Source organism: Lepisosteus platostomus, chromosome 9 (assembly GCF_059453375.1).
Source record: "Lepisosteus platostomus isolate fLepPlt1 chromosome 9, fLepPlt1.hap1, whole genome shotgun sequence".
In the NCBI taxonomy this organism is placed as follows: Eukaryota; Metazoa; Chordata; class Actinopteri; order Semionotiformes; family Lepisosteidae; genus Lepisosteus; species Lepisosteus platostomus.
This window is the reverse complement of record NC_142619.1, coordinates 3,166,801-3,178,333: the sequence shown is the minus strand read 5'-3', so window position 1 is coordinate 3,178,333 and position 11,533 is coordinate 3,166,801. Positions and strand designations below refer to the sequence as shown.

General features: G+C 54.7%; 1 protein-coding gene across 1 annotated transcript; it reads right to left on the bottom strand.

Annotated features, from left to right (window-relative positions):
• Nucleotides 1–211: 211 nt before the first annotated feature.
• Nucleotides 212–10,761, bottom strand: LOC148654399 (tripartite motif-containing protein 16-like protein). The gene is made up of 7 exons (XM_088646489.1): nucleotides 9,994–10,761; nucleotides 7,870–7,965; nucleotides 6,168–6,401; nucleotides 4,265–4,424; nucleotides 3,951–4,016; nucleotides 1,580–2,319; nucleotides 212–649 (listed from the first exon to the last, which is right to left on the bottom strand). The coding sequence occupies exons 1-6, from the start codon at nucleotides 10,597–10,599 to the stop codon at nucleotides 1,760–1,762; spliced, it is 1,722 nt and encodes a 573-aa protein (XP_088502615.1). The 5' UTR covers nucleotides 10,600–10,761; the 3' UTR covers nucleotides 212–649; nucleotides 1,580–1,759.
• Between the last annotated feature and the right edge of the window lie 772 nt (nucleotides 10,762–11,533).

Sequence of the window (11,533 nt, the reverse complement as noted above, 5' to 3'; positions counted from 1 at the left end):
TATAAAGATTATAAATACATCTCCTGTCAATTAAATTGCACTCACGGTATTACTGTATATGTGCTGTCAAATAACCGTGATCCTATTAATAGGGTTTATGATGAAATTTTGGGAGGGATAACAGCAGCCAGGGTCAATCAGGGCTAAACTGTAATTATTCCCGATGTCATTTTTCCCCCACAGAAGAACTTCTCGTACCGCAGATCTGAAATAATGTTGCGACTTCCACCTGGGGTCTTTATTCAGCCAGAAACACAAGATAACAAACAGAAACACTCCAAGATGTTACACTGCAGGACTAGACACTATTCAATGAACTATGAGTTTACAGCCTACCGATTATGGATCTACAGTATGCCTTTTGAAGCGTTAACAGCAAAGTGGTTCCCAAATTACTGCGGTGAAACCAAATACAGAACTCAGCTCCGCGTGACACATGAGGATATACCCTAAGCAAGGCCGTACAAGACATAAGCACTGTCTGTCTGTGGAAGTAAGGTGTCGGTGTGGACAGGCGAGTGGTGTTTTCTCCCAGCTCGGGCAGGGGTGAATGCATTAGATCAGGAGAAAGACTGGTTGTACACAGACAGGAATTCCAGATGTGTTTTTTTTTGTGTGGGGAAAAAGCGCTCCGTCTCCAGTGTGTGCACTTCACTTGACCAGCGATCTCTGGACTGTAGGGGTACAATATGACACAGCCCAGACTGGACCAGCGATCTCTGGACTGTAGGGGTACAATATGACACAGCCCAGACTGGACCAGCGATCTCTGGACTGTAGGGGTACAATATGACACAGCCCAGACTGGACCAGCGATCTCTGGACTGTAGGGGTACAATATGACACAGCCCAGACTGGACCAGCGATCTCTGGACTGTAGGGGTACAATATGACACAGCCCAGACTGGACCAGCGATCTCTGGACTGTAGGGGTACAGTGTGACCCAGACTGGACCAGCGATCTCTGGACTGTAGGGGTACAGTGTGACCCAGACTGGACCAGCGATCTCTGGACTGTAGGGGTACAGTGTGACCCGGACTGGACCGGCGATCTCTGGACTGTAGGGGTACAGACTGACCCAGACTGGACCGGCAATCTCTGGACTGTAGGGGTACAGTGTGACCCGGACTGGACCGGTGATCTCTGGACTGTAGGGGTACAATATGACACAGCCCAGACTGGACCGGTGATCTCTGGACTGTAGGGGTACAGTGTGACCCGGACTGGACCAGAGATCTCTGGATTGTAGGGTTACAGACTGACCCAGACTGGACCAGTGATCTCTGGACTGTAGGGGTACAGTGTGACCCAGACTGGACCAGCGATCTCTGGACTGTAGGGGTACAGTGTGACCCAGACTGGACCAGTGATCTCTGGACTGTAGGGTTACAGACTGACCCAGACTGGACCAGTGATCTCTGGACTGTAGGGGTACAGTGTGACCCAGACTGGACCAGTGATCTCTGGACTGTAGGGTTACAGACTGACCCAGACTGGACCAGAGATCTCTGGACTGTAGGGGTACAGTGTGACCCAGACTGGACCAGCGATCTCTGGACTGTAGGGGTACAGTGTGACCCAGACTGGACCAGCGATCTCTGGACTGTAGGGGTACAGTGTGACCCAGACTGTACCAGCGATCTCTGGACTGTAGGGGTACAGACTGACCCGGACTGGACCAGCGATCTCTGGACTGTAGGGGTACAGTGTGACCCAGACTGGACCAGCGATCTCTGGACGGTGGAGAGGGTCCAGGTCCTACTCGAGTGCACACAGTGCTACAGAGGAACCAGGGGTACAGCCCTTGGCAGCGCCAGAACCACAGAACCCGAAGCCCAGGTACAGCGGCTCAGTGAACGTGGTCTGGACCCTGTGGAGGAGGGTCATCCCCTCACCCGAGACGCTGTAAAAAGACAGAATCCCAGCATCGTGATCCAAATACACCCCTATCCTACAGGTAGGGGGCGCCGTTACTGCGGTTTTCTCATTACTGTGCCAGAAGTAACACCCGGACCCAGAGCAGGTCAAGCTCCAGGATTTGTCGCTGTGTCCGAGGCGACAGTCCGGACCCTTTCCTTTCCTGCCGATCCCTTTATAAGCGGCTCCTATCTGGGCTCCTTCCCCACTCCACTCCACCTCCCAGTAACAGCGCGTCCCAGACAGGCCCTCCCGGCCCAGGACTTGCCAGCAGCCATCAAACCTCTCCGGCAGACGGGGGCACGTCTGGGTCCATTCGCTCCAGGTCACCCCTCGGTTCCCCTCCGAGAGGCAGAGCTGTCTGTGGGCCGTTTTGGGGTCCAGTGTCAGCTGGCTGGAATCTGATTGGGCGGGAGAAGAGTGCCCGTTAGAGGAGTGGCAGGCAGAGATGGCCAATCCCGGAGCAGATCCTCCGGTAGAGTCCCGCCCCCGCTACAGTCCAGTACAAGATGCACACTGGCCTGAGAGAGCCTGTGTTCGCATTTCTCTCTCTCTGAGCGCCTGTGTCCAGCTACATCTCTTGTTGGAATTCACCTGGTACCTGCTCAATCCTTCAAGCAGAATACCTCCCATTTTAGTATCACCTGCAAACATGACTACTTTACTAACTACAGCAGAAACTAGATCACTGTGCAGTTACAATATGACAGAGCCCAGACTGGACCAGCGATCTCTGGACAGTAGGGGTACAGTGTGACCCGGACTTGACCAGCGATCTGTGGACTGTAGGGTTACAATATGACCCAGACTGGACCAGTGATCTCTGGACTGTAGGGTTACAATATGACCCAGACTGGACCAGTGATCTCTGGACTGTAGGGTTACAATATGACCCAGACTGGACCAGTGATCTCTGGACTGTAGGGGTACAATATGACACAGCCCAGACTGGACCAGTGATCTCTGGACTGTAGGGTTACAATATGACAAAGCCCAGACTACACCAGTGGTCTCTGGACTGTAGGGTTACAATATGACCCAGACTGGACCAGCGATCTCTGGACTGTAGGGGTACAGTGTGACCCAGACTGGACCAGCGATCTCTGGACTGTAGGGTTACAATATGACCCAGACTGGACCAGCGATCTCTGGACTGTAGGGTTACAGTATGACCCAAACTGGACCAGTGATCTCTGGACTGTAGGGTTACAATATGACAAAGCCCAGACTGGACCAGTGATCTCTGGACAGTAGGGTTACAATATGACCCAAACTGGACCAGCGATCTCTGGACTGTAGGGTTATAGTCTGACCCAGACTGGACCAGCGATCTCTGGACTGTAGGGTTACAATATGACCCAGACTGGACCAGCGATCTCTGGACTGTAGGGTTACAGTATGACCCAAACTGGACCAGTGATCTCTGGACTGTAGGGTTACAATATGACAAAGCCCAGACTGGACCAGTGATCTCTGGACTGTAGGGTTACAATATGACCCAAACTGGACCAGCGATCTCTGGACTGTAGGGTTATAGTCTGACCCAGACTGGACCAGCGATCTCTGGACTGTAGGGTTACAATATGACCCAGACTGGACCAGCGATCTCTGGACTGTAGGGTTACAGTATGACCCAAACTGGACCAGTGATCTCTGGACTGTAGGGTTACAATATGACAAAGCCCAGACTGGACCAGTGATCTCTGGACTGTAGGGTTACAATATGACCCAAACTGGACCAGCGATCTCTGGACTGTAGGGTTATAGTCTGACCCAGACTGGACCAGCGATCTCTGGACTGTAGGGTTACAATATGACCCAGACTGGACCAGTGATCTCTGGACTGTAGGGTTACAATATGACCCAGACTGGACCAGCGATCTCTGGACTGTAGGGTTCCATTATACAGTAATTCAAACTGTACACAATGATTGCTGGGCTATAGGTCTCGGCCTATCGTGTGTTCTATCTCAGTCTATATTCTGTGTGGGTATCATTCAGTCTCCACGTCTGACGTTTGACTGGAACTCACATTGCAAGAACTCTACTCTGGTCCTGGGCTCAGGAATCCGAAAACTCTGCAGTGCAGCTTCAGTCACTGGGGAGACACAGACACAGAAAGAGAAGCTGAAATCGCCCGTTCATCTGGGGAGACGGCCAGTCCGCTACCATATTCTTAACGCAGTACTGATACAAACATTAACATGCAGGGAAGACATCTGCAATAAACAGAGGTAGCGAGATTTCATATCAGTGGCAGTAGTTTGTAAAGTGACTGACTGGATAGTTCGTCCACTGGCAGAAAAAACGAGACCTCTAAAAGCTGAGATGCCGAGCTTCACCCACCTATTCTGGAGATCTTGACTAAATCCTCCTTGCACATGTCTGCAATCCGCCTCTTCAGCTCGTGGACAGTTGTCCCAACGGCTCCCAGCGAGGCGTCTGGATTAACAGTGAAGCTGGGCAGATCCCCAGCTCCAGGACAGGCGCAGACAGACTGGTAGCTCTGCAGTGGGAAAAGAGAAGGTGCTCAGTGAAACGATTCACGCATGAGGTGTCGGCAGAGCTCACTGGGAGATAATAATAATAATAATAATAATTGCTTACACTTATATAGCGCTTTTCTGGACACTCCACTCAGAGCACTTTACAGGTAATGGGGATCCCCTCCACCACCACCAGTGTGCAGCCCCACCTGGATGATGCGACGGCAGCCATAGTGCGCCAGAACGCTCCCCACACACCAGCTCTCAGTGGGGAGGAGAGCAGAGGGATGACGCCAATTCATAAATGGGGATTATTAGGAGGCCATGATTGGTAAGGGCCAATTGGAAATTTGGCCAGGACACCGGGATTACACCCCTACTCTTTTCGAGAAGCGCCCTGGGATTTTTTTAATGACCACAGAGAGTCAGGACCTCGGTTTTACGTCTCATCCGAAGGACGGCGCCTGTTTACAGTATAGTGTCCCCATCACTATACTGGGGCATTAGGACCCACATGGACCACAGGGTGAGCGCCCCCTGCTGGCCCCACTAACACCTCTTCCAGCAGCAACCTTAGTTTTTCCCAGGAGGTCTCCCATCCAGGTACTGACCAGGCTCACACCTGCTTAGCTTCAGTGGGTTGCCAGTTGTGAGTTGCAGGGTGATATGGCTGCTGGAGATGAGCGAGATAAAGGCGGCGGGGATAAAGTACTGCTGCCTCGCAGCGCTGGGGGCTCTGGGTTCGATTCTGGCCCTGGGGTGCCGTCTGGGTGGAGTTTGCATGTTCTCTCGGTGTTCCTGTGGGTTTTCTGCAGGGGCTCCAGCGTCCTCCCACAGTCCACAGACACTCTCCTGGGCCTCGCTGAGGTCGTGCAGGTGTCATCTGCCCCCCACCCCACCCCTCCACCCCCCACTGGGACAGGTAAGGCCCCACTTGAAGGGTTTTTACTTTTTTTGAACATGCTTCCTTCAGCCCTCTTGCTGAATAAACCGAGACACGGACTTCCTCGTGAGAGGAGACGACCGCGCGAAATGAGTTGTTTTTTTTGGGGGGGTGGGGGGTCAGCTGGCTCGCGGCTCCGGCGGCTCCCGGGTTCGATTCCTGGGGTGCCACCTGTGGGGGAGTTTGCACCTCCTCCCCGGGTTGGTGCGGGTTTCCTCCCACGGTCCGGCTGGTGGGTCACTGGGAAAACCGGCCCTGGTGCGTGTGTGCGTGTGTGCGTGCGTGTGTGCGTGCGTGCGTGCGTGCGTGCGTGCGTGTGTGCGTGTGTTCAAATAGGGGTAAGGGTTAAAAAAGTTTAATTTTATTCATGGGAAGCCATGTTGTGGAGGAACAGTGGAGTGGTGGTCTTGCAGTGCTGGGTCCCTGGATTCAATTATGGAATTGGGATGCTGTCTGTGTGGAGTTTGCATGTTCTCCCTGTGTTCGGCTGGGTTTCCTCCCACAGTCCAAAGACATGCTGTCAGGATAACTGGCTTCTGGGAAAATCGGCCCTGGTGTGTGTGTGTGTGTGTGTGTGTGTGTGTGTGTGTGTGTGTGTGTGTGTGTGTTTCGGCCCTGACGTGGACTGGTGTCCCACCCAGGGTGTGCCCTGCCTCTCGGCCCCATTGCCTGCTGGGATAGGCTTTGGCGCCCCCGTGAACCAGCTCTGTCATTGAACCCCGGGGCCCCAGTGCCTCCGTGCAGCCCTGCATCTTAAGACATTACTTATATGAAGAGGCTGAAGTACATCTCGTTGACGTCCAAGCGCCAGCGCCGTCACCTGCAGGAAGCGGACGTGGTCCTCGGTCTGGGCCAGCCGGCTCAGCTCCGCGTCTCGGCCCCTCAGCTCGGCGATCTCCCTCTCCAGCCTCTGCAGGAGGACGGTGCTCCTGCCCTCCAGCGCCCTGCTGTGTCCATCCAGCAGGTCCCGGACCCTGGAGCCTGCCCTCCCCAGGGCGCGCCCCAGCTCGGCGAAGGCCCTCTCGCTGTCCTCCGCCACCCCCTGGGCCGACCTCTGAGCGAGGAGGAGACGCGAGGGGGGAAAAAATAGGAAAGCGATAACTGGGGCTCTGTTCCAGCGGAGGTCAAGGCGGCGTGAGAGGAGGGAAAATGGTTTTCTCTCTCCTTTTTGCCTGCAGCCGTGTCCCCCTGCAGCTCCCGGCTGACACACCCCTCACTGGAGCCCAGCAGGTGGGAGCCTGGCCAGTACCTGGAGGGGAGACTCCTGGGAAAGCTGAGGCTGCTGCTGGGAGAGGTGTGAGTGGGGCCAGCAGGGGGCGCTCACCCTGCGGTCTGTGTGGGTCCTCATGCCCCAGTATAGTGACGGGGACACTAGACTGTAAACAGGCGCCATCCTTCAGATGAGACGTCAAACCGAGGTCCTGACTCTCTGTGGTCATTAACAATCCCGGGGTGTCTCTCGACAAGAGTAGGGGTGTTACCCCAGTGTCCTGGCCAAATTCCCCCCCTGGCTTTTACCCCTCATGGCCTCCTAATAACCCCCCTCTCTGATCTGGCTCCATCCCTCTGCTCTCCTCCCCACTGAGAGCTGGTGTGTGTGAGAGGACTGGAGCATCATCCAGGTGGGGCTGCACACTGGTGGGGGTAGTGGGATTCCCCCTGACCTGGGAAGAGCTCGGAGTGGAGGGTCCAGACAGGCGCTATAGAAGTGTGAGGGATTATTAATTATGATTATTATTCTTTTTGCTGCCAGTTTCCCCAGCAGATCTCTCTCTTTATAGCCAGAGAACAGAAGTGATCAAAAACGTCATTTGCAGCTACCTGCAGTCTGTTATGTCAGAACCACAGGGGTGTATTTTTAACAAAAGAAGTGGTTCGTAACATAACCAACTTTTTTTTTTGTCATCAGTGCTTTGAGTGACCACTGGGTCACGCAGAAAGCACAGGCAGTGTCGCAATCGTTTTGAGAGCGTATTGGTGTTATTTTTAAAAAAACAAACCAAGAATCCTTCACAAGAAGGTGTCTGAAAACAGGACGAACCGTGGAGAGGCAGGAGAGCAAAAATGACCCTATGCGTAGTGGCGGAACAGGGAGTTAGCCTGGGCTCGTCAGTGCAAAGAGTTCAGGAATGCCGTATAGAAACCTATGCCCTCAGGGAGTGGACGTGGGGCGCCCTGGTGCTAGGCGGGTCTCAGGACATCCGAACGTCAACGCTGAGCGAGGGCAGAGTGCAAGACCCGGAAATATAGAGCCCCAGGGAGAGAGAAACACCGGAAGGACAGCAAAGCACCGGAAACAAGAGACGGGACAGAGAAGGAGCGCCCTCTGGCTACAGAGGGCGTGACCGAAGGCTTCTGACCATTGCGATCAAAACTGTGTCAGGGCCCGGCGATCGGACTCCCCTCTGCACAGGGGTCGCTGTACAACCCGGAGTGGATCAGCCCCACTAGCATCGGGAGTCTGACGGACAGGGTCGCCAATGCTTCTTGGGATTCAGCTGTGCACTGCTGGTCGGGCTCACCTTGAGAGAGTCCACAGCCTGTCTCAGGTTGAACAGCTCCTGCTCTTTCTCCCCGATTCTCTGCTGGAAGAGCCCTCTTGTCATGCCCAGCTGGTCCTGCAGAGAAATACCGAGCAAAGAACTGAGGTTGTCATCAATATACATCTACCTGGTGTCTATGAAGTGATAGACCACACAGTCCTAGCAAGAAATCACCCCCCTCCTCTTATTGGTCTCCCATATCACTTATTGTGATTTTTGTTGTGTTTTGTTTCCTCATGTTGCTGCATAAAATGTTTGAGTTATGTTGTGACAAACTGTGCACTGTTTTGGGGGCTATAGAGCAGGAGAATGACGGATTCGGCTTCTCTGCACTATTGCAAGGAATGCATTCAGTCCATCCACTTTCTGACGGCTTTTTCCAATCCAGGGGTCGCGGGGGAGCTGGAGTCTATCCCAGCAAGCAGCGGGCATATGGCAGGATACACCCTGGACAGGACACCAGTCCCTCACAGGACACACACACACACACACACACACACACACACACACACACACACACACACACACACACACACACACCAGGGCCAGTCCATCACAGGACACACACACACACACTCACACCAGGGCCAGTCCATCACAGGACACACACACACACACTCACACCAGGGCCAGTCCATCACAGGACACACACAGACACACACACTCACACCAGGGCCAGTCCATCACAGGACACACACAGACACACAATCACACCAGGGCCAGTCCATCACAGGACACACACACACACACTCACACCAGGGCCAGTCCATCACAGGACACACACACACACACACTCACACCAGGGCCAGTCCATCACAGGACACACACACACACACACTCACACCAGGGCCAGTCCATCACAGGACACACACACACAGACACACAATCACACCAGGGCCAGTCCATCACAGGACACACACACACACACTCACACCAGGGCCAGTCCATCACAGGACACACACACACACACACTCACACCAGGGCCAGTCCATCACAGGACACACACACACACACACTCACACCAGGGCCAGTCCATCACAGGACACACACACACAGACACACAATCACACCAGGGCCAGTCCATCACAGGACACACACACACAGACACAGAATCACACCAGGGCCAGTCCATCACAGGACACACACACACACACACACACACACACACACACACACACACACACACACACACACACACACACACCAGGGCCAGTCCATCACAGGACACACACACACACACTCACACCAGGGCCAATCCATCACAGGACACACACAGACACACACACACTCACACCAGGGCCAGTCCATCACAGGACACACACAGACACACACACACTCACACCAGGGCCAGTCCATCACAGGACACACACAGACACACACACCAGGACCAGTCCATCACAGGACACACACAGACACACACACTCACACCAGGGCCAGTCCATCACAGGACACACACACAGACACACACCCCCACTCACACCAATACCAGTCCATCACAGGACACACCCACACACCCTCACACCAGGGCCAGTTTTCCCAGAAGCCAGGAAATCCACCAGCTTCTCTTTGCATCCTGGGAAGAAACCCACATGAACACAGGGAAAACATCCAAACCACCGCAGACCAGTACAGAACGATACGAAACAAACACTGCTGAATGAAGACAGTTACGTGTTGTCCGGTAGCCCTCAGCACGCTGTGGACAATAGATCAATATATATCGGAGGATCCCTAATGCAAGAAATCGTATATGGCTAACAAAGTGATCTTATCTCTGTCTCATCCCTATTTGCCCGGGAATTCTGATTGAATTTGATTGCGTTAGAAATCTCTCTTCACCTGCGCTTACAATGTACGTGGAAGACTCCGGTTTCAAACCGTGAAGGGAGGGCAGAACTGTATCGGCGTTAATGAAATCAGAGTCGACGGCTTACACCCAACTACCTGTAGATCAGGATTCAGCGCTAACCTCTTCCCTCTGCAGCTGTTTACGAGCAGGAAAGGCAGATCTTGGGCAGTCCTTAAATTCCCAGATCCCCCAGTTTTACGGGGGGGAGAGAGAGACTCAACCTTCCCCCATCCCCACAACCTGCGGGCTTCTACCTGTTTCTCCTTGCGTTCTGCCGCGGTGGAGACGGTCTCGTGTCCTCGGTGCTCGTCCAGGATGCACAGGTAGCAGACGCATTCCCGGTCCCGGCGGCAATAGATGTTCCGGGGCATGCCGTGAGCGCCGCAGACGATCTCCTGCAGGCGCCCGACGTCGGCGCGGACCAGGCGGTGCCGGTTTCCCGGGATGACCTCCTGATGCAGCCTGAGGTGGGCCTCGCAGTAGGAGACCAGGCACACCAGGCAGGACTTCACGGCTCTCATCTTGACGGCCGGGCAGGCGTCGCAGGGCACGTCTCCGGGGCCAGCCGGACAGCACGCCGGGGGCGGCGGAGGAGGAGGAGGAGGAGAGGCAGCGCCGAGCCCGGTTTTCCCCAGTTTTTTCACGACCTCGGCCAGCACGACGTTGGTGCGCAGAGCTGGCCGTGGGGAGAAGGTCTCTCTGCACTGAGGGCAGCTGTAGACGCCCCGGTCCCAGCAGTTCTCAATGCACTCCGCGCAGTAACTGTGCCCGCAGGGGATGGTCACGGGATCTTTCAAGATCTCCAGACACACCGAGCAGCCGAACTGCTCCTGCACCACCGCCATGCCGGCATCTGCCATCTTGTGCTGCAAACGCCCCGAGACTTCCAGGGTGAAAGGCTGAGTTTCGGTTTGGGCAGAATCGAAACCGAGTTCTTTTCGCGTTCCTGGCTTCCGGAAAGTGTTCCGCTGCCGAAAGCGCGGTCTCGGGTGTGAAGAGCTCACACACTCCCACACAGAGAGAGGTGCTCAGCGTTCAGCACGTTGTTAAGGGCTGGAGCTGCCTGCACCAGGAACATTGGTCTGCCATATCCCCCTGCAGCTCCCGGCTGGCAGCCCCCCCCACTGGAGCTCAGCAGGTGGGAGCCTAGCCAGTACCTGGAGGGGAGACTCCTGGGAAAGCTGAGGCTGCTGCTGGGAGAGGTGTGAGTGGGGCCAGCAGGGGGCGCTCACCCTGCGGTCTGTGTGGGTCCTCATGCCCCAGTATAGTGACGGGGACACTAGACTGTAAACAGGCGCCGTCCTTCGGATGAGATGTAAAACCGAGGTCCTGACTCTCTGTGGTCATTAACAATCCCGGGGTGTCTCTCGACAAGAGTAGGGGTGTTACCCCAGTGTCCTGGCCAAATTTCCCCCCTGGCCTTTACCCCTCATGGCCTCCTAATAACCCCCCTCTCTGAACTGGCTCCATCCCTCTGCTCTCCTCCCCACTGAGAGCTGGTGTGTGGGAGAGGACTGGAGCATCATCCAGGTGGTGCTGCACACTGGTGGGGGTAGTGGGATTCCCCCTGACCTGGAAAGAGCTCGGAGTGGAGGGTCCAGAGAAGAGCTGTAGAGCTATTATTGTCTGTGGATTGCGGGCAGAGCAGGTCTGTAGTGCACTATCGATCTCCATCACGGACCTCTTCAAGGGGAAAGCTCTGTCATGCACTATAAATTCAGGGGCCGAAGCTGACATTCGTGGTATTGCATTACTGTTCAACTCACAAATATTATTCCCCTTACTCTGGATACT

Bases quoted from the DNA above. Each gene is read 5' to 3' on its own strand.
- LOC148654399 (XM_088646489.1), bottom strand. From the start codon at position 10,599: ATGGCAGATGCCGGCATGGCGGTGGTGCAGGAGCAGTTCGGCTGCTCG. The intron at 4,425-6,167 runs GTGACGGCGCTG...TTCCCACTGCAG, and splicing joins ACCACGTCCGCTTCCTGCAG to AGCTACCAGTCTGTCTGCGC. The intron at 2,320-3,950 runs GTGAGTTCCAGT...CCGCCCAATCAG, and splicing joins CAGAGTAGAGTTCTTGCAAT to ATTCCAGCCAGCTGACACTG.